Genomic DNA, 21,994 nt, shown 5'->3' on the forward strand with positions numbered 1-21,994 from the left:
GGAAATAACAAAGACACTATTCTACCAAAAGGCTTGTGTTAGAATGAGGGGTAGGTTGGGGCCCACATTCTGTTTGCCTATGTTTATGGGTAGACTCCCCTGAGACCTTCTATCTGGGTGAAGTCAACTTCCGAGACCAGAAAGGCTCCTCCCTGGGGTGGGGAAACCAGCTGGGGGCGTGTGAACACCGAAGGGCAGGGATTTTGGTGAAATGAAAGTGGAAGCAAAGAGCCTGCCGGTTCTACATCAGAAGTGTATTTCAGGTCCGGCTTAGAGGAGACTAAAGCCCATCAGAAGGTACAAGCAAGAGTTCTGTCGCTGTGGACACTGCCACTTTGTGCCTGGCTCCGAAGCCACAACTCTTGCCAGCCGGACCCCAGGCCCATGTCAGTGACCCATGATGCCGTAAGTGAGGAGAGTGTTGGGGGGAGGGGCGAGAAGCAGAGGAGCATTTCGCTCGGCTGGAAATCTGCAGGTATCTCCGGGTCTGGTGGCCAAGCCCCTCTCTGCTCATCTCTTAGACTTGCTGAAGGACTGGGGAGAAATGTGGTGGGGATTACCTCTCCCCTAACCCACTGCCTCAAAGATAGTTCTATAACCTACACCTCAGGAGCTCAAGCATTTCTTGTGTGAATGTGCATTTTTCTGAAAGAGAATCCGTAGTTCTTGTTAGATACTCAAAGGGTTTTATGACCCAAAAAGTGTAAGACCTGTTCACACCCTTATCTCCTGAGATCTTGCCCAACAAACTTGCTTCCTTATATTTCATCTTAGAGTTGAAATAGATAGTTCCTCACCTTATTGTTGATGTCAGCTGAATCTTAGGCGCTCTTCCAGGTCACAGGGAGACATGTCTCTCCTCTGAGAGCTCACCTTCCCACTGTGTGCTGTGCTCCTCCCTTTCCTGACCTGTGAATGATCCTACTCCTGCTAGACTAAGACTGGTCCCCCGTCCAGCCTGTTCACCATGCCAGCACTGTGCCTGGCATGCACGCAGCCCTCAATAAACAGCTGTTAAATGAATGCATCTCCTCCCCTTTCCAGTTTCTTCCTTTTCCCCCCTCCCTGATACTACCCCATCTGTTATAAATACACATGTCTTTCTTGCTTGGGAATTTTTCACTTGCCCCTCAAATGTAGTAAGAAAGATCACAGGCTCAGGGCCGGCTGAGCCGGTGGAGCATGAAACTCTTAATCTCAGGGTTGTAAATTCGAGCCCCACGTTGGGTTTAGAGATTACTTTAAAAAAATCTTTGGGGCGCCTGGGTGGCTCAGTCGGTTAAGCTCCCAACTTTGGCTCAGGTCATGATCTTGCGCTCGGTGAGTTCTAGCCCCGCGTCGGGCTCTGTGATGATGGCTCAGAGCCTGGAGCCTGCTTCGGATTCTGTGTCTCCTTCTCTGCCCCTCCCCCACTGTGCTCTATCTCCCTCATGGCACAAAAATAAATGTAAAAAAAATTTTTTTTTAATTTAAGCAGATAATCTATAAGTCAATATAGTAAAAACTTAGCACACTGGTTGGCACCTCCTAAACGTACAATACGTGTTTGTTATTCTTAATATTATTGCCAACCTTTCAGAACCCCTATTCCCCAAGATTATCTTGATTCACCTCCATTTCACTCCTACCTCTAAAATGGGTGCAGGAGACTTTTTTATTATGACTTTTTTTTTATTGTTTATTTTTATTTATTTTGAGAGAGAGAGTACGAGTGGGGGGAGGAGGGCAAACAGGGAGAGAGAGAATCCCAAGCAGCCTCCACATTTTCAGAGCAGAGCCCAACCTGGGGCTCGATCTCACAACCATGACCGAAGCCAAAAAGAAGAGTCGGACACTTAACCAGCTGAACCACCCAGGCACCCCTATGACTTTTTTTTAATGTCCATTTATTTTTGAGAGAAGGGTGTGAGGGTCAGAGAGACAGGGGGACAGAGGATCTGAAGCAGGCTCCAGGCTCTGAGCTGTCAGCACAGAGCCCAATGTGGGGCTCAAACTCACAGACCTGCAAGATCATGACCTGAGCTGAAGTCGGACACTTAGCCAACTGAGCCACCCAGGAGCCCTTCAGGAAACTTTTTTTTTTTTTTAATGTTTATTTATTTATTTTGAGAAAGAGAGAACAGGGAAGGAACAGAGAGAGGGAGAGAGAATCCCAAACAGGCTTTGTACTGTCAGCACAAACCCTGACGTGGGGTTTGAACTAAAAAACCATGAGATCATGACCTGAGGCGAAATCGAGAGTCAGATGCTTAACTGACTGAGCCACCCAGGTGCCTCTGAAATGAAACTTTTTAAATCAACAGAATAGAGATCACACTCTGTACAGTTTTATTTTGTATTTTGCTTTTTTAGCTTAGTGTATTTCTTCATATTGTTAAATGTTCTTTAATGTCTTCTAATTGCTACGTAATATATTTATTAGGCTATTCCTCTATAGTTGGACATGTAGATTTATTTTTGACTTTTTTCGTGTGGGCTTTTTTTTGTTTTTTGGCTTTTTTTTTTTTTTTTTTTTTTTTTTTAATGTAAGCTCTACCCAACCTGGGTCTCAAACTCAGACCCTGAGATCAAGAGTTGCATGCTCTACTGACTAAGCCAGCTGGACACCTCTCTTTTGGGCTGTTTTTGTTTTTTTCTTTTTTTTTACCCTTTTTTTTTTTTTTAATGTGTATTTATTTTTGAGAGATAGAGAGTGTGAATGGGGAGGGGCAGAGAGGATCCAAAGCAGGCTCTGTGCTGACAGCAGAGAGCCCAGTGCTGGGGCTTGAACTCACAGTGAGATCAAGACCTAAGTCAAAGTTGGACGCTCAACCGACTGAGCCACTCAGGTGCCCCAAAGATTACAGTTTTAAAGCTCTGTCCCTCACAGAGCCCTTCCTTCCTTTTGACTTCTTCCAATACACATGCTGCTCCAACCCAGAGTTATTTCCACCAAGTCCTGTCCCTGACCATATGTGTCTTCAATGGCCTCGAGTTTGACTTACTTTGGCTCATTAATTAACCCTGACAAACCTCAGGTTCCTCATATAAAATGAGGATTCATAAAATAGGAAACATTCAACATAGCACTCATCATGTGCCAGGCACCATTGTTCCCAACAAAATTATAGGTGGAAATTGCTATTATGTCCATTTTGCAGATAAGGAAACCAAGGCACAGAGAGTTAAATAACTTGTTCATTGTCTTGCAGTACTAAAAGGAGCTGGATGTAAGCGTTGGAGGTTTGTCTCCAGAGTTTGTGTTCTTAACTGTTATGCCGAACAGCCTCCCAATACCCTATGATGAACATAGACAGCAGGAGATTTTATCTTATGGGGTGATTAGGTTGTAAATTTCGCAAGTAAGGCAGAAGAATGTAGGTAGTCAAAATTAACCTTAAATCATTAACTCACCCCTACAGTATCCAGAATTTACAGTCACTCAGTGAGCTCCATGTAGAATGGATTGCAGTTTTTTTCGGTTAAGCACCAGATGTACATTGGCTTACATTTAGGAGACCATGTTATCATGTCACGCAAATAATAGCATGTATAGTTGAATTCATGTAAGTGACTACAGTCAGCTTGTGTTGTCCTTAAGAGGGTCCTATAAGAGAGAAGTTCCAGTTGGAACTTGGAGACAGGAGGCAGTTCTGTGATACTTAAAATGAGACGGAGTCCAACTGTGCCCAGCACCTGACAGGCCCCCAATAACCACTTGCCCTCTTCCCTTGCCTGCTGGGTCAGTGGATTCTACCAAATTCTTGACCCCCAAGTCTACAACCTTGGCATTGTCTCTCCAGTTTGTCCTCTCCGTCTCCTTAATATAAACATCCACAGAGTCTGGAGGCCTGCTTCCTGAAATGTGCTCACCCGTGCATGCCCATTGCCAGAGGTCCAGCTCAGCTTCTGTCATGTCAGGAGGAATTAGAACCTCAGAGTGTCCCTCCCCAGTTCCCGCTGCTCCAGCTCATCGTGCCATGGCTGCCAAGTTGCTCTCTTAAACACCATGTCCACCACCTCACCCCCCTCAGAAATCTTCACTAGTTCTCCATCCCCTACTTATATTAGATCTGAACTCCCCTGCTCCAATGGTTCTTTTAAAAACTCTATATTTAGGGGCGTGTGGATGGCTCAGTCAGTTAAGTGTCTGACTCTTGATTTCAGCTCAAGTCATGGTCTCACAGTTCATGGGATCAAGCCCCAAGTGGGCCTCTGCACGGACAGCATGGAGCCTGCTTGGGATTCTCTCCCTCTCTCTCTCTGCCCCTCCCCTGCTCATGCACCCACACTCTCTCTCACTCGCTTGCTCAAAATAAACATTAAAAAAAACTCTATAGTGGGGCACCTGGGTGGCTCAGTAAGTTAAGCACCTGACTTCATGGCTCATGGGTTCGAGCCCCACATCACACTCTGTGCTCACAGCTCAGATTCAGATTCTGTGTCACATCAGAGCAAAGCCTGATGTGAGGCTCAAACTTATAAACCGCAAGATCATGACCTGAGCCAAGATCAAGAGTTGGATGCTTAAATGACTGATCCACCCTGGTGCCCTTTTTTAAAGCTATTTTATTTTATTTTATCTTTATTTTTAAATTTTGTTTGTTTATTTTATTTAGAGAGTGAGAGATAGCAGAAGTGGGGGAGGGGCAGAGGGAGAGAGAGAGAGAGAGGAAGAGAGAGAATCCCAAGCAGGCTCTGTATTGTCAGTGCGGAGACCAATGTGGAGCTTCAATCCACAAAACCGTGAGGTCATAACTTGAGCCAAAACCCAGAGTTGAACAACTGAGCCACCCAGGTGCCACTAAAAGTTATTTTATTAAATAGCATTGCTAATTACTAGATTTTCAAACAATTATGTATATTTAGATCAAGATTTAAAGCAGAAGTAAAAAGAGAATAAACTTAGGACTGAATCTAGTTCAAAACATCTTAAAATGAATTTCATTTTTTTAAATTTACTTTTTCATATATTTTTAAATTGAATTATCTCTTTCAAATAAAAATTCAGATTTTTATTTCCCTTAAAAATGGGAAGATATGGGGAGGGGCACCTTGGTGGTTCAGTCAGTTGAGTGTCCGACTTCGGCTCAGGTCATGATCTGGTGTTCGTAAGTTCCAGTCCCACATTGGGCTCACTGCACAGAGCCTGCTTCAGATTCTCTGTCCCCCTCTCTCTGCCGCTCCTCTGCTTGTACTCTCCCCCCAAATAAATATATATATATTTTTAAACGGGAATATATGGGGCACCTGGCAGCTCAGTTGGTACAGCACATGACTCTTGATCTTGGGGTTATGAGTTCAAGCCCCATGTTGGGCATAGAGCTTACTTTAAAAAAAAAAAAAAAGAAAGAAAAGAAAAAGAAGAAATGGGATACAGGAACCACATTCCCATGTGAGAAAATCTTGGTTGGATGAGGTGCCTGGGTGGTTCAGTTGGTTAAGTGTCTGACTCTTGGTTTCAGCTCAGGTCATGATCTCATGGTTTGTGGGTTTGAGCCCCACATTGGGCTCCACACTGCTTTTGCAGAGCCTGCTTCGGATTTTCTCTCTCTCTTTCTCTCTGCCCTTCCCCCTTCCTGCACATGCTCTTGCTCTCAAAATAAATAAATAACTTAGAAAAGAAAAGAAAATCTTGGTTGGAGCTGAGAAGAAGTTGCCACTTTAGCGGGGACATGCTCTCTCCAGTTTGTGAGTCCCTAGCACTCCCTATGGTCTACACTGGCTCCCTAGACTCACCGATGTCATCTAACTGGCCCTTAAAGACACCTTGTTTGTAGGCATATAAAGAACTAGGTACCTTTCTCACTACTCATAAACCAGCATTATTTGGTCAAGCCCTTGTTTTTGTCTGTTTAAAATAGAGTGAACTCACACTGAATAATTCAATGCCCTCTGTAATATACTCCCATTCTGTCATTAATTCACTTCATTCATTCATTCATTCATTCAACACACATTTACTGAATGCCTGTTTTGTGCCAGGAACTCTGCTGAACACTGGGGATACAGAGATGACTAGGACAGAGTCCCGCCTTCCCCAGTGAGCTCACACTTCTCTGAGCTGACCTTATTTATCAGGCTTCCCAACCACAGAGTGAACTCTGCCAGCTAACATCTACTTCATCCCACAAACAAAGGTGCATTTATTCGTATCCCTGGTGTCATTCCCCTGCCCATGTTGTCACTCTCTGTCTCTGGACTTGCTCCAAATCACACCCAGCCTGAAAGGCTGCTTGCTGCAGTGGAAAGAATGGCAGTCAAGGGACAAGCTAGGAGATGTGGGGTAAATTGTTCCCCCACCCTGGGCTTGATTTCTTCACTGTAAAGCACAGATTAGCAGTCTGGAGTCAGACTGCATAGGGCTGAATGACTTCAAGCAAGTCACTTAACCTCTCTGAGCTTCAGTTTCCTCATCTATAAAATAAGGATAAGAGGGAATTTATTTCACAGGGTTGTTTCAAGAATTGAGCCATATAAAAGCCGTAAAACGCTTAGCACAGGGTGCCTGCATGGCTCAATTGGTTGAGCATCTGACTCTTGATTTCGGCTCAGGTTATGATCCCAGGGTCATAGGATCGAGCCCCGCATTGGGCTCTATGCTGAGCATGGAGCCTGCTTGAGATTTCTCTCTCTCTTCCCACTCCTGCGTGCTCTCAAAAAAATTTTTTTTAATTAAAGCTTAGCATAGTGCCTGACATATAGTAAGTGCTCAATAAACATTAGCTGGGGCACCTAGGGTGGCTCAGTCAGTTGAGCATCCAACTCCAGCTCCAGTAATGATCTCACAGTTTGTGGGCTCGAGCCTCATGTCAGACTTTGCACTGACAGTGTGGAGCCTGCTTTGGATTCTCTCTCTCTGTCTCTCTCTCTCTCTCTCTCTCTCTCTCTCTCCCCCTCCCCCGTTCATGTGTGCATGCATGTGCATGCAAGCTCTCTCTCTCAAAAACAAATGAACATTAAAAAAAAAAGTTAGTGAATACTATGACATTTTGCCACTCTAAGCCCCCACTCCTCCCAGAGGCCTCCCTAGTTATGTTAAGCCCTATGGGACTGTCCCTCCTCCATACTCCTGATGTCCTCCACAGTCTGTCATGTGAGGGTACACTGTCTTGGGTGGTGTTTTGTACAGACCCGAGGGCTAGCCTCTTCTCCCCCCTTGCCCTGTGTCAGTGCCCAGCATCGCACAGCAGGAGCTCGGTGTCTGTTAAATGCAAGCTGTCCTGTAACAACGCAGCTGTGGCTGCTGCAAGGGCTCTTCCGCTTGTCCCCCTCCCCCACCTGAGATGAGGCCAACCAAATCCTGAGGAGAGTGGGCCAGGGCCAACCCCGGGACAGGGGAAAGGGGTTGGGCTGTTCCGGAGCTGAGCATCAGCTCTGCTGTGGGAGAGTCCAGGATCGGGTCCCTTTCCCCTGGGCTCATTCTCTGGGAAGGCAGATGGAAGTCTGGTCGTCTCCCCCACCCCAATAGGCTCTCCATGCCCTTCGGGAGGAGCAGGCCAGACTAAAGAGGAGGCTGCAGCAGCTGCAGCAGCGGAGGAGGGAATTTGGGGACTTCCCTCACCACGACCAGGTAAGCTGGGAGAGGGGCGTGGTGTGGTAGAAAGAACCAGTTTCTCTCCTGGCTCTGCCACTTCCTCACTGCATGACCTCCAGTATGGCACTTGAACTCTCTGGATCTGTTTTCTCATCTGTGACGCTGAGCTACCAAACTTGCAGGCTTGTGAGGACAAAGCAACATCTTGTGTGGAAGGTGCTCCTACGGGCTTGACCTACCTTCATCCACCCGTTTATCCAGCTCTCCTTTCAATAAGTGTGCTCATCCCCGGCCTCAATTCCATGGAACGCTTTCCTTCTAGGGGTGGTGGGGCCTCTCCCACCCTTGAAGGCTGCATCAGCCTCCCCTCCCCCACCTCCAGGTCCCATTCCCGGTGCCCTTGGTCCCGCTGGTGTTCCGAGGACACACTCAGCAGGGCACAGAAGGGTCCAAGCCTTTGGTTTCCAAACTACGGATCTGCTACCCTCTGCCTGGAGGCTCTGCTCTGGTCACCTTCGACGATCCCAAGGGTGAGCTCTCACAGAGGCCCTGGGAGGGAGGCTGGGAGGCTTCCCAGTACTGACCCTGCTCCCCCGACCCAGTGGCCAAGAGGGTGCTGCAACAAAAGGAGCATAAGATCGACATCGATGAGTGCCGGCTGCGGGTGCAAGTCCAGTCCTTGGAGCTGCCCGTGGTGACCACCATCCAGGTGACAGGACTGCAGCGTCCTGGGACATGCAGGGGGTGCCATGCACTTGGGCACAGGGGATGAGTGGGGCTGTACCTCTCCCTCCTGTCTGTCCCTAGGTGTCCACACAGATAAGCAGGAGGAGTGTGCTGGTCAGTGGGTTTCCTGCAGGGCTCAGGCTGAGTGAGGAGGAGCTGCTGGACAAGCTGGAGATCTTCTTTGGCAAGTCCAGGAATGGGGGTGGCGATGTGGAGAGTCGGAAGCTGCTGCAAAGTGGTGTCGTGCTGAGTTTCACTAAGGATGCAGGTAAGGGTCTTGCCGACAAGACTGGGGCTGATGCATCCGGCCACAGGGGAGAAAAGCCCTGATGCTAGAGGTCTGTCCCTCTCTGTCCCCACAGTGGCCCAGCACCTGTGCCAGGCTGGCCAGTTTACAGTGCCACTGGGCACGAAAAGCTTCCCTTTGAGAATCTCTCCCTTCCTAAGTGGGGAGATCCAGAAGGCTGAGGTAAGTGGGAAGGTGAAATGGTGGCTGGGCCAGGAACCTGTCTGCCTGGCAGACACTTGCCCAAGAAAGGATCAGAGTCCCCTGACTCCACTGCCCTCCCCATTGCCAGCCAGCCTCTCAGGCCTCCCGGCCCTTCCCAGACCCCCAGGGGCACTGCCTGCCCCCAGTCCCTGACTCTCATGAACCAGGCCCATCTCCTGGCTCCTTTTCCAGATCGTGTTCCGGCCAGTGCCCCAGTCAGTGCTGGTGCTCGACATTCCTGACGTCCTGGATGGCCCGGAGCTTCAGGACATCCTGGAGATCCACTTCCAGAAGCCCTCCCGTGGAGGTGGGGAGGTGGAGGCCCTAACAGTCGTGCCCCCAGGACAGCGGGGCCTGGCGGTCTTCACCACCACGTCAGGCTAAGAGCCTGCCCTTCTCATCCCCTCACCCGCACCCCTGCCAAGCCTCTCAAACCAGGCTGGATTTGGGCGCACAGGTGCAAGAGATCGTGCTGGTCAACAGCGGCAGGGATTATGGCTTATGAAATGCTGCCCAAGAACAATAAAAGTGGCGTGACCCTCTTCTCATTTCATTTCCTGAAAGGAAACTTGATGTGAGCACAGAAGGAGGAACCCTCACCTTCCAGGAGCCCACCTTCCCCTCCACTCTCGGAGGCAACATCCAGGACCCAGGGTTTGGCTTTTTATTGACACAAACACAAAGGCAGCTTCGGTAACAGTAACAGGGTGGGGTACACAAAAGCAGAAATCGCCCTTCACACATTTAGGCCTCATTTAGACACTGAAGAGGCTGAGCCCCTCCCCCCACCTCCCATTGGCAATAGCTGGGCAGTAACCCTCCCTAATTCCGTACCAGGGAGCAGAGGGAGTTGTACCCCTGCGCCAGGAAGTCCCCACTTTGGTTCCGGTGGCCCAGGTCCTAACCACCCCCCTCCTTATTCCCCTGTTCCATCTCCCCACCCATGTAAACAAAGTTTGGGGCTGAGTTTGAAAAGCTGCCCTCCTGCTCTGAGAAGGCAGTGGGCCTCCCTCGACTACACAAGAAATGTGCTTCGATTTTTACTTTGGTCCCAGAACAAGAAACAGATGGCATTGCCTCTCAGAGCTCTGGCTGGTAAATGCCACACTTATCTGCAAGGCTGAGAACGCCACCCTGCCTTTTTCCCCTCAACCACCCAGAGAGAAATGACAGCCCCAGAGACGGGACACGGCACAGACCCCAGGAGGCTAGGGGCTGCCCCCCGCCCCCACTGGCACACACACAGATTTTTGGCAGTGTTGTGGGACAGCAAAAGCCCACCTCCACCAGAACGAGGAAGGCACTGGGGAGTTCAGGGGTGGAGGAGGAGGTGTGAGACAGGGACCCCCCACCCACCCACACACGCAAGCACAGGTTTTCCGTTGCTAAGGCACTGAGAACAAATCCACTAGAACTCAGTGAAGGATGGGGCGGAGGGGGGGGCTCTGTGTCCCTCCCACAGAGTCGTGACCTAGGGAAGCAGGTCAGATTCCCACCCTTGTTGTAAGAGGCAACCTTGGTTAAGAGTGGCAGAAAACCTGCAGGTGGAAGAAACCCAGCTGTGCTCAAGGAGACGGGGACCAGAGGACAAGGCCATGCAACGAGGCAACAGAGTTCAGAGGTGGGCGCCAGTTGGCCTGGGCTGAAGGGACAGGAGGGCGAGACAGGGACATGCTGGATTCACACAAATTGGCCCCATATCCTGAGCTGACATTTCGATTCTTTGGGGAGGGGAGTGTGGGGCAGGGGCAGGAGGGGAGATGAGGCAGAGGTGGAAGCACACAGAACTGGACGGAAAAGGACTGGCTAACCTTGGCACAAAAGCAGCACAGCAGGCCCAGGGAAAGGGTGGGGGCAGGAAGCAGCTGGCCTCCCTCTGACCCTCCCTGTCCCCTTGGCAGGGCCCAGACATCCAAGTGGTCACTTCCCAACCTCTTCGGAGGGCAGGAAGGGGGGAGGGGGCCCTGCCTAAGGAGAAAGAACAGGGCAGGGGAGAGGTCATCACCACGGAGACCTTTGGGGGCAAGTGGGCAGAGCATTATGAGGAGGATGAAATGTAAGAGAGTCTGGTGACCAACACAACGTGGCTCCCTAGCTTCTCTCTTCCCAGGTCCCGAGGGTCTGCCAGCCCCGGCCCTAGTTCTCCTTCTCTGGTCCAGGCACCAGGAGGACTTTGCCCACATTCTTCTTCTCCTGCATCTGCCTCATGGCATCCGCCACCTGGAGAGGAAGACAAGACCCGGTGCCATCCGGCCCCTCTAGAGAGCCAGCCTAAAGGGGTGAGCCCTCCTCTTCCCAGGAATCCTACCCCTGGGAGCCCAGCCTGCGGGGACCCTCCTCCGGCCCTCCCTGCACAGCCATCACACTCACCTTCTCAAAGGGCCACACGGAGTCAATGTGGGGTTTGATGCGGCCCTGGTTGTACAGAGCCAGGAGGCGGGCCACCACACCACTGACTAGCTCCACCTCACCCTCCAGGTAGCCCAAGTGGAAGCCACACACAGCGCGGTTGGTCGGCAGCAGCTGCAGCGCAGTCACACTGAACTGGTTCCACCATGTGCGCGCCAGGGCCATCAGGTTCCGCTTGGGGCCCGTCAGCAGGTTGGCCATTCCTGAGGGATGAGGAGACGCGGCCCGTGAATCCAGGTGCTGGGCACATCCCTGTCCAAATCCATGCTCATCCACCCCCTCTGGGCCTCTTACAATCATCCACAGCAGTGCCAGGGAGTGACAGGATAATCCCCCACCTGCTGGCTGCCAGGCCCAAATGGACTCCAGCTGACTCAAAAATTGCCTGAATCTTTATTCACTTGTTGATTGTGTGTGTGTGAAATAGTTTTTCTTTCTTTCTTTTTTTAATCTATTTTTGAGAAAGACAAAAAGAGTGTGAGCGGGGGAGGGGCAGAGAGAGAGGGAGACACAGAATCCGAAGCAGGCTCCGGGCTCTGAGCTGTCAGCACAGAGCCTAATGTGGGGCTCGAACTCATGAGCTGTGAGATCATGACCTGAGCCGAAGTCAGATGCTTAACCGACTAAGCCACCCAGGTGCCCCATGTGTGAAATCGTTTTGCAAATGAAAATGCAGCCTGACCAAGAAACCCAGGAAGGTAGGACAAAGGAAGGCAGGCTGATTGATTTTGCATCTGGAAAAATCCCCAAACAGGAGCACAGAGAGAACACAGAATGCACTGTGACTCACAGGAACAGTAGTGAAAGAGAATGAGAGTAGCTGCCCCCCACCAGAGGTAGCAATCTGAATGCATCACCCAGGCCAGTCTTAACCCGATGCTCCCTCGAGCACCGGAGTCCCTGGGCCCCTGCATCCTACCCTTCAGACCCACCCTGCTTCCCACCTCCATGCCCAGCCTACTAACTCACCATAGATGACCACTTTGCCCATGGGTTTGAGGAGGTTGTAGCCTTTGGCAGTATCTGACCCACCCAGAGGGTCCATGACGATATCCACTCCTGTCACAGAGTAGGGGGGCCCAGAGGCAGCATTAGGATCCACAGATCTGGAGTGTCCCATCCCTGTCCTGTGCCATCCTGCCCCTGCCCATACCCATACCCCAATCCCACCTTTGGGGGAGACCTTCTTGATCTCATCCACATAGTCAGTCGTATGATAGTCGATGGGGTGTGTGACCCCATTCTCCTTCAGCACCTCGTGCTTGCTGGCCGAAGCCGTTCCGAACACCGTCACATTCTCCACTGTGCGACACAGCTGCACGGCGGCCATACCCACACCCCCTGCAGCAAGACACTTTCATAAGGAGGGGATGTGGAGTCACCCCGCCACCGCTCTCCATTCTTGCCTCTCAAGGACTCTGTTCATCACCTTCATTTTGCCTGGGCCCATTTTGAGGCTTTCTCTCCTCATAACCATGTCCAATTTCCATGATTGAGAATTGGGGGGAAGGGTAGCTGGCAAAGGAGGGGGTGCCGGGTGAGGGCACGTTGCTATGGATAGCACACCAGGCTGGACCTGGTGCCTGAATGTTACCACGGCAACAATACTGCAGAGGCCTCTGGGAGCCATAGGCCGAGGCAGCCTGGTGTTGCCATGACAACCGTCCAGACAGGCTGCAGGGAAGGGGCCCGAAGGAAATCAGGGTGGGGTAAGGAGGGGGGCATAAAGGGAGGGGGCCTGTCACCTGCAGCCATGTGTACCAAGACGCTGTGGCCAGGCCGTAGGTTGCCGAAGTCAAAGAGGACCATGTAGGCTGTGATGTAATTGACCAGCAAGGCAGCGGCTTCCTCAAAGGTCATGGCTTCAGGCATCTGGAAGGTCTGGGCTGAGGGCACAGTCACCTCCTCCTGCCACATGCCTGACCGGATCAACACCATCACCCGGTCCCCCACCTTGAAGAATGGAAGAAGAGCAGCATTCAGTCCCTTGCTCATTCACCCATTGGTGATTTATCACCTGCTATGTACAAGGGCCTCTTCCTGGCAATGAAGTAGAGATAGAAGCAGTCACAGTAGTCATGGTAATAGTAATAATAATAATACCATCAAAAACAATACTAACTTACCTTTACTGAGTGCTTACTAAGGGCCAGGTCCTATTATAAGTGCTGTAGGTCTATTATAATTTTTTTAATGTTTATTTTAGAGAGAGAAATAGAATGTGAGTGGGGGAGGGGCACTGAGAGAGGGAGACATAAAATATGAAGCAGGCTCCAGGCTCTGAGCTGTCAGCACAGAGCCTGATGTGAGGCTCGAACTCGTGAACCGTGAGATCATGACCTGAGCCCAAGTTGGACGCTTAATGGACTGAGCCACCCAGGTGCCCCTAAGTGCTATAAGTCTATTATATATAAACGCTCAATTAATCCTTACCTGCTCTTTGAGGTAGAGACTGTCCTTATCTCTACTTTACAGATCTTATACTTCACTATTGTGTAAGATCCCTGAATGCCACAAGCTTACAGTTATGGCAGCATGAAGTATTGTTAAAGAGATCAAACTGTTTTGGTTAAAGAAAGATGGGCTCTGCTGTTTACCGAACAGTGTGACCTTGGGCAAATAAGAACTATTTAACCTTTTTGAGCCCCAGTTTTCCTGTCTGTCAAATAGGGTAGTTATGATGAGTAAGTGGCAAAAAAATCATTTGGTAATTTTTAGCCCAAGTGTCTGTGTCTGGAAGCAGTTCGTAGTATTAAATAATAAGAATGATAAAGTGCCACTAAAGATCTCTGAGCAGCTAGGGCTGGGTGCAATCACCTCCTGAGCCAGTACTGGGGGCCCAGAAAACACCTTCACCCAGAGTCAGGGGGAGAGGTGATGGGCAAGGACAGCTACACAACCCTATCCACCAGGAAGAAGCATTTTTCCCCCACTCTCTCAGCCACCTGCACAAGAGCCTCATTACAGGAGGGAAAGGGGGCAAAGAAAGCAGAATCTTTCCCTTCAGCTTAGCATCTGGAGTCAAGAGGAGAGCAGAGGAAAGGTGGCAATCTCAGGAGAAAGGAAGGCCTCTCCTCACTCTCTGAAGCCCATGGAGAGGGAAGTGTGAGTGCTATTCCAGGACAATCCGAGTCTGTCTTTGTCCCTGCCAGGAATGATGGAAATTCTGTATATTAAGGAGACTTGGGATGCATGGGAAGAGGGGATGGGACTCCCACACACACCCCTTTTCATGTCCCCACACTCCATTGACAAAGAGGATGCAGGTTGGGATCTTGCCTTGCAAGCGCTGGCCTGAGATGAGGTCTGGGGAATGGAAACATCCCACCCTAGGACCTCAGGACCAATAGACTCAGAAATGGCCCAGGAGTGCTGGAAAGTGCAGTGTGGTCAGCCTGGGTCGTGACCAGTCTGGACCCGTCATGATCTGGCTCAGGACAAGGCTCACTTATCCAGGCTAATACCCACCCCTCGCCCATCACAGGGCAGAGCCATGAACCTCTCCCCAGTCCAGACATCAGGAGGGAGGGAGGGCTCTCCCCACAGAATCCAGCCTCTTACATCAGGTTCTTGCCCTGGACAGGATATCCTGTATTTACTAAGCGGAAAGTGTGGGGAGGGAGGTTAGGTGGGTGGCCTTCAAACATGAACTACAACTCCCCCCCACCCCAACACACACACAAAATTCCTTAGTGTCTTCTCAAGAATTACTAAGAAGTCAGTGGAAAGGGTGGGGCCAGAGCTGAATTGAGGGAGAAGTCCTTTAAGGAGGAGATGTTTGCATACACAATAAATCCAAGAATTCCAGCTCTGGGATCTGGGACTAGCAGGTCGAAGAGGATGGCTGCATCTGAGGGGCCTGTCTTGCAGGGGGCTGATTTAAAATGAAACCCCCAAACAAACGACGTGCAAAAGCTTCACCCCAAGTCTCTCAAAAAGTTGCTCATTTGGAACTCTCTCTCTGGTGTCCGGGTTTATGGCCAAGATTAATGATAAACAAAAAGAGAAACAGACCGGCAGAGCTGGGCCAACCTGCTCCCGGTACCACAGCCCCCCCCCCCCCCCAGTCCAAATGGACACCGCTGGGGTTTCCGAGGTGAGGGTCCTCCTCGAGGAAGGCGGAGGGGTGTTCTCTGTCCTCCCTCCGACGTTCCCAAGGGTAGCCTAGGGTCGTGACCCTCTGGCTGAGTCACTGGAGGAGGAGATATTGAAGTCACGGGATACAGAGAGCCTAAGACAATGATCCAGAGACCGAATCTCGTCCCGCCAACCCCAAGAGCAGAGGGGCAGCGTGAGGCCGGCGGGAGGGCGAGTGGCAAGCTCCCTCTCCTCCATGATGGGCGTGCCTCATCTCTTTGGCCGTGCTCTGGGAGGGGCCTCCTCACACCCCCACAGACCACGGGGCTGCATGTGACTGGGGCTCTGGCAGGGTCATGCGTCCCCGCCCAACCCTGACAACATAGCTCCTTAAGCTCCCTCGGGGAAAGAGGCGCTAATCGGTACTCAGGGTCACAGACCACAATTACCCAGGCAGTGTTTGGTGGGCCAGGGTACAGGTGTGGTTTTAAGCGGGGGGAGGGGGGCGAAGAGGGGGTGGTGGCAAGGTGATTGTGCGCATGCGCGTGGGTGCCTTATTGTGTTCCCCCCCCACCCCAATACACAGCCACGGCCGCCGCTTCTGGGCGGCGGCCGCAATTGAAATGGTTGAGGAGGGGGCGATAACTCCATCTTCACTCCCTACCCCCCAATATCCACCCAGTTCTCCAGGGCCTTCGGAACACAGGCTCCCTTCCTAAGCCTTCCATGCCCTTCTATCTGAATCAGTGCCAGTTTCCCCCGCCCTGCCACACCCCCGGCCCCCGCCCACTCGAGCTCCACTGCCCCAAGGCCTGGGCAGCCTCTCCCTGCCCTGCCGTGGCCCGCTCACCTTGCGGTCGTTGACTCCCTCTCCCACTGCGACCACGACGCCGGCGCCCTCCATGCCCGGAGTGAGGGGCAGCGGCGGCAGCCTGTCGTACAGCCCCTGCCGGGCCATAAGGTCGGCAAAGTTGAGCCCGCAAGCCCGGACGCGCAGCGTCACCTGGCCGGGGCCGGGGGCCGGGGGCACGGCCGGCCGGCTCTGCAGCTTCACCTTGTCGTAGCCGCCGAAACCCGTGAGCACCAGGCAGCGGAGCTGCGGCGGCGACGCGGCGGCGGCCCCCTCGGAAGCCGCGGGTGGCTGGGCGTCGCCAGCTGCCTCAGCTTTTGGGGGCTGAGAAGAGGCGTCTTCTCCGGCCCCTGCTTCGGCCGCCGCCACCACGGTGGCCGCCTCGGCTACCTCTCTCTCCGCGGACATGTCTGGGACTCCCGACGTGCGCGCAGCTGGACCGAGGGTGCACAGCTGGGGAGGGCGGGGCGCGCGTCGGGAGAAGCTGCGGCGGTGGACTCCGAGCGGGAGGGGAGGGGCGCCGGGCCGGGGGCGGGGCCTCGCGCTCCGACTTAAAGGGCCACAGCGCGGGCGTTGCAGGAGCGCGAAAAGTGAAGACCTGGAACATCTGGAGACAGACACTGGAGAGGGCATTCTTAAGGTCATTCAGACTGCTGCTTAATTTGCTTATTTATTCATCATAAACCTTACGCAAGTTAAACAATATGTAAAAGGACAATCTGAAGAACGATCCCCAAACCTCAGCTTACATTAGATTTGGGGAGCCAGCCACCTGTGGACTAGAACCCAACTAAGTTGCTCCTCAGGCTCTGACTCTACCCATATGTAACCCATTCGTGTGGTCTTGCAGTGGCAACTTGGAGCAGGGAGACCGAGTCTTTAAAACTTTCCATCCGACTGTTAAAGCTCTGTGCCTCAACTTTCCCTTCTGTAAAATGGTGATATTGCTCGCTCTAAAAGATAAAATTAAATCGAGTATAACCGATGTAAAACAAAGCGCCTTTAAAAGGTAAAAGATGCCATGCAAATGCAAAAACAGTTGTGTAGTAATCATTAGACTCTGGATCAAGCCTTAAATGACTTTAGGGCTTGTCTCTCGCTCCAGCAGGGCTGTCATTCTGGGCAGTTTTATTTTCCTCTTCCTCCCCATCTCTGTCTCCCCGAAGTATCCACCAGAGGACGCAGCTACCCCAAAACTTTCCACCCTGAGCCAGGCTGGAGAAACTCAGTCCACACTTGCCTGCTAGTCCAAGCCCTCCGTTAAGCCACCCCAGCCCCAGACTAGGCCGGTCGTTGCCATGGGGACTGGAAGCCATGATGTCACCACTGTCCGGGTGGGTGTGTTGGAGTCCAAACCCTCCTATCCCCAAGACTCCCTGCCGGGACGTGAGAGTGGAGGGGTGGGGGGCGAGACCAAACCAAAAAGACTCCCTCCTTCTCCTACCATCTCGCGCCCCCCTCCTGTTCAGGAAGTGGATGGCTGCCCCCGCGCGTGTCCGCACTAGCACACCGGCGTGCACGCGTGGGCACGCAGAAGGCCCGAGCCTCGCGCGTTTGCAGCTTTCACCCTACCCCTCAGAACTTCGCTCAAACTCTGCCCCGCGCCCATCCCCAAAGCAGTCAAAACAGTCAAATAAGCCCGACTCGCCCTGCCCCAAACCCACAGGGGGTCCCTCATATCACACCCGAGCGCTGGAACCCGGCTCCCAGCCCTGGCATTCCCCGGGCCCCGCCCGGCTCCTCTGGGCCCCGCCCCCCGCCGGCTGCGCTGGCGGGAGGCGGGGCCGGAGGCGCGGCCGTCGGGCTGGGGGCGGGGCAGAGGGGGGGGCCGCGGCCCCGGGCGGGGGCTCGGCGCGGGCCCGCGAGATGCCGGTGTCGGCGGCCCGAGCGGCTGCAGCTGCAGCGGCGGGGGAGGCGGCGGCGGGGCCCCGGAGGGGGGCTGCGCAGGGGGCCGGCGCGTAGCCGGGACTATGGAGGGGCAGAGCGGCCGCTGCAAGATCGTGGTGGTGGGGGACGCGGAGTGCGGCAAGACGGCGCTGCTGCAGGTGTTCGCCAAGGACGCCTACCCCGGGGTGAGGGACCCGCGTCTAGGGAGGAGGGCGCTGAGGCCGCGGGGGTGGGTGACTAGGGCCCTAGGGACGGACGGAAATGGGTGCCAGGGTAACCAGGGTCGAGAGAGAGGGACTCGGAGGACCGCGGACCAAGGGAGGCGCTGGGGACTCTGGAAGGACTGCAGAGGATTGGGGTGGGAGGAACTGGGGAGCAGGGAGAGATGAATGGGGCTTCGGAGAACCAGAGGATCCAGGAGGGGACGCTAGGGGAATGTCGGGGGTCCTGGGCATTGGAGAGAGGAAGAACTCGGGGCCGAAGGGACCGGGAGAGGGTCTGGGAGCCTAGCACACATTCCGCTGAGGCAGCCGCTCCCGGGATCTCCCCTTTGCCCAACACCAGACCAACTTGTGTCCAGGGGCCGGGCTGGACGGTGTGTGGGAGTGAGGAGGGCATTTGTCTGGGATGAAGACTGGAGGATCTCATCTTGACCCATCCCTGTCTGCAGAGTTATGTCCCCACCGTGTTTGAGAACTACACCGCGAGCTTTGAGATCGACAAGCGCCGCATTGAGCTCAACATGTGGGACACTTCAGGTAGCCAAGTCCCTGGGGTCACCCTGACTTCCAAGGCCCCTACCCTCACCCATCCCTTGGCTAGACCCTTAGGCTCCAGGTATGCCCAGCCCATCCATCCAATTTTAGAAGGAAGGAAAATCAATTTCCTACTTAAAGCAAGAGAAACTGAGGTAGAGTTTGCAGAGACACATAGAAACCTTGTCCTGAGGGAGGGAGAAAGCCCCGTATCTGATCTTCTCAGCTGGATTCTGCCTACCTGGGAAAGTTGTGAGGAATGGATTTATTTTGGAACATGTTCCTTAGGAGGAAGGGCTGGGTTTAGGAAAGGCATTTAGGATTTCTTCGGGGAGTGAGGAGCTGCTTCTATAGACAGAAGTATAGAAATCTGAGCTGTCCCAAGCCTGCGCGAGAGCTCTGCCCCTGCCCCTCCCCCTCCTCCAAAAAAGGAGGAGGTTTTTATTTTTACTCAGCTCCCCCAGGGAGGGCTGTAGAAGACGTCAGTCAAAGCTCAGAAAGCACATGCAAAATTTTGAGAATGTGGAGAGATTTCATGAGCTTCTCAAAGACTCAGAAAAGATTAAGAATGATTACTTTTAAAGAAACCCCTAGGGAAGTGGAGAGCTGTTCTCTGCCATCTAACCTCCCTCTGCCAACGCCCCTCCTTGAAGAAACCCAGACTCCTTGATGGGTACCAATACCTGCTCTCTTCCATCCTCTGCCTCTAGCGTCCCCTGGTCAGGATTGGTAAGGTCTCCCATTCCCTTCCAGGCCTCCCACCCACACAGGACCCTGTCTGTCCCCTCCCTCCCTGTCTTCTCTCAGGTTCTTCTTACTATGATAACGTCCGGCCTCTGGCCTATCCTGATTCAGATGCTGTGCTCATCTGCTTCGACATTAGCCGACCAGAAACATTGGACAGTGTCCTCAAGAAGGTGGGAGCCTGGGGAAGCAGGATGGCTACACTGAGGGGGACCAGAAACCAAGGTTCTGACACAACATGGCCTGGAGGAGGGAGTGATGGCTGGGGCATGGTCATTAGCTAGAGAGTGTGTGAAGCTCTCCTCTTTCCCCATCCTCCTCACCCATCCACCGCTCACCCCCCACCCTTTCTTCCTGGAAGTCAGTCCTCAGAGCTGGATCCAGCATCTAGGGGGAGATAGAGGAGAACAAGGAGAAGTACTCAAGGGATTCCTTATCCATCCTTCCCATCTCCTTGGGTGTGGGAGCCCCAGATGGAGGGGATGGGAATGCTGCTCCGGGAGCTCAGAAGAGCCCTGTGGTCTCCTCTCGAGGCCTCTGTTTCCAGGAGAAAAGCCCACGTTGAATGGACAGAAGTCAGTTAAAGCAGCCCTAGTTTCCAGGTGGAGGAAGGGCAGATTGGTCTGTTCCCAGGAACAAATTTGGGACAGGGGGCGGGGATGGGAAGGTTTCAGACTGCTAGACCCTTCATGGCCACTGAGGTAGAAGCAGGGCCCCTGACCCTAGACCCCTCCCCAGCCCTTTCCTCCCTCCCCTTCTCCTACACCGCATCCTACTTTCAGCCAAAGGCCACCATACCTACCTCCTTGCTCATGCGGGGTGTCCAGATGGAGGGGTGCATGGTTTCTGCATGATGTGAGGAAGGGTGTTCTCCTGGCATGGAGTAGGGTTCACTGTGTGCCTCTACCTACCCTTCCATAACTGTTTTCTTCCCCCAAATAGTGGCAAGGGGAGACTCAGGAGTTTTGTCCCAATGCCAAGGTTGTGCTGGTTGGCTGTAAACTGGACATGCGCACGGACCTGGCCACACTGAGGGAGCTGTCCAAGCAGAGGCTTATCCCCGTTACACATGAACAGGTGGGACACTTGACCTCTGACCTAGTCCCCGCCTAGACCTCTCACCTCTGCCCCTATCTCTGATTTGAAAACACCCTGCTTGGCCCATCCCTTGTACTGGCTTCTGACCTATGACCTGATCCCTTGACCTCCCACCCCCCCCTCCCGCCACGCCACCCCGCACTGCCCTCAGCCTCCCTTGTCCCTTGCTGAGCTGCAGGCTAAGCCCCATAACTTCCTCCATGCACTCCATCCTTCCAGGGCACCGTGTTGGCCAAGCAGGTAGGGGCTGTGTCCTATGTGGAGTGCTCCTCCCGGTCCTCTGAGCGCAGCGTCAGGGACGTCTTCCACGTGGCCACAGTGGCCTCCCTTGGCCGTGGCCATAGGCAGCTTCGTCGTACTGACTCACGCCGTGGACTGCAGAGATCCGCTCAGCTGGCAGGCCGGCCGGACCGGGGGACCGGGACCGAGAGCGAGATACACAAGGATAGAGCGAAGAGCTGCAATCTCATGTGAGGGGCTGGGGCGGGGCCGAGTGTAAGGAGCAGTGGCGAAGGGCTCAATTGTTCCCCTCTGCACCTGGTTCCTGACCTCCTAACTCTGGCAGGGACTTCAGGACAGGCCCAGTGAGGGATTCTCCTGGTCAGGAGAGCTGAAGGCAGAAGGGGCCACCATCCCCACATCCTCATCCCCCTCCTCTCCACAGGAAGCTGAGGAAGCTAGCAGGACAGGGAGCTGGGCTGGGAGCTGGGGGGCAGGGGTGGAGGAAGCTGGCATCAAGTAGTGACTTTGGTTTGAGTCTTAGTATATGAAGGGTGCTTTCCCTCCACACCCCCAGTACCCATATCCTGGCCCTGGCTTCCTTCCCTAAGGAAAGTGTCCATTCTGTGGCCTTCCCTTTTCCTCTCCTTTCCCTTCCACAGCTGTTCTCACTCATCCTAACCTCCAGGCAACATGCACTAAATTAAAAAGCAAGTTGAGTCCTTCCCCCTTCTACCCACAGTCCTAGCTCCCTCAATCCCTTCCTGCAACTGTCCCCAAATAAAGCCCATGTCCATGGAAAACAGCTGTGGCTTTAGTTTTGTTGCTTTCTAAAAACCCAATCTATCAATCTCTAGCAGCAGGAGGGAAAGTTAGACTTCAGGAAGAACTTTCTTATCTATGCCCATAGTTGGAGCAGAGGAAAAAGCCTTGGGTCAGATTAGCAGTGTCCTTTTAGGAGCCAGAGGTGGGGGAGTGAGAGGTCTTGGGAATATTCATCTCAGTTAATGAGCCAGACAATCCTAAGGCCATTAGGGGTTTTTAAGTGGACTGATGTGCAATTCATTCCTCAGCCCAGCTGGGGCCACCTGCTTGTGTGGGAGGGGTCCTGCTGAAGTGGTCCAGGCCCCTTGCACACCATCTCCATCCCCCAGCTTGGAATCTGCTGGTGTCCTGGGAGTTGTGGGGGTAGGGAGAGTATCAAAAGCCTCCACAGCACAGAA

The 21,994-nt window shown here is 53.1% G+C and overlaps 3 protein-coding genes and 1 long non-coding RNA gene across 4 annotated transcripts; 3 read left to right on the forward strand and 1 right to left on the reverse strand.

Moving 5' to 3' along the window:
- The first annotated feature begins 181 nt into the window (after nucleotides 1-181).
- On the forward strand, nucleotides 182-9,274 carry IFI35 (interferon induced protein 35). The gene is made up of 7 exons (XM_060646010.3): nucleotides 182-405; nucleotides 7,451-7,552; nucleotides 7,899-8,046; nucleotides 8,119-8,225; nucleotides 8,324-8,510; nucleotides 8,605-8,711; nucleotides 8,925-9,274. Exons 1-7 carry the CDS (start codon nucleotides 385-387, stop codon nucleotides 9,114-9,116), a joined length of 864 nt encoding a protein of 287 aa, XP_060501993.3. The 5' UTR covers nucleotides 182-384; the 3' UTR covers nucleotides 9,117-9,274.
- A 108-nt stretch (nucleotides 9,275-9,382) lies between these two features.
- VAT1 (vesicle amine transport 1) lies at nucleotides 9,383-16,558 on the reverse strand. The gene is made up of 6 exons (XM_060646007.3): nucleotides 16,069-16,558; nucleotides 12,887-13,094; nucleotides 12,312-12,482; nucleotides 12,111-12,200; nucleotides 11,103-11,344; nucleotides 9,383-10,952 (listed from the first exon to the last, which is right to left on the reverse strand). The coding sequence occupies exons 1-6, from the start codon at nucleotides 16,474-16,476 to the stop codon at nucleotides 10,869-10,871; spliced, it is 1,203 nt and encodes a 400-aa protein (XP_060501990.1). The 5' UTR covers nucleotides 16,477-16,558; the 3' UTR covers nucleotides 9,383-10,868.
- On the forward strand, nucleotides 10,902-11,549 carry LOC145713131 (uncharacterized). The gene is made up of 2 exons (XR_014136084.1): nucleotides 10,902-11,011; nucleotides 11,211-11,549. It is a non-coding gene; the product is annotated as an uncharacterized LOC145713131 (long non-coding RNA).
- A 1,344-nt stretch (nucleotides 16,559-17,902) lies between the features above and the next one.
- On the forward strand, nucleotides 17,903-21,576 carry RND2 (Rho family GTPase 2). Its single transcript, XM_060646013.3, has 5 exons — nucleotides 17,903-18,140; nucleotides 18,626-18,713; nucleotides 19,518-19,627; nucleotides 20,397-20,531; nucleotides 20,772-21,576. Exons 1-5 carry the CDS (start codon nucleotides 18,039-18,041, stop codon nucleotides 21,024-21,026), a joined length of 690 nt encoding a protein of 229 aa, XP_060501996.1. The 5' UTR covers nucleotides 17,903-18,038; the 3' UTR covers nucleotides 21,027-21,576.
- The last annotated feature ends 418 nt before the right edge of the window (nucleotides 21,577-21,994 follow it).

This window comes from Panthera onca, chromosome E1 (genome assembly GCF_046562875.1).
Source record: "Panthera onca isolate mPanOnc1 chromosome E1, mPanOnc1 haplotype 2, whole genome shotgun sequence".
NCBI classification, from domain to species: domain Eukaryota; kingdom Metazoa; phylum Chordata; class Mammalia; order Carnivora; family Felidae; genus Panthera; species Panthera onca.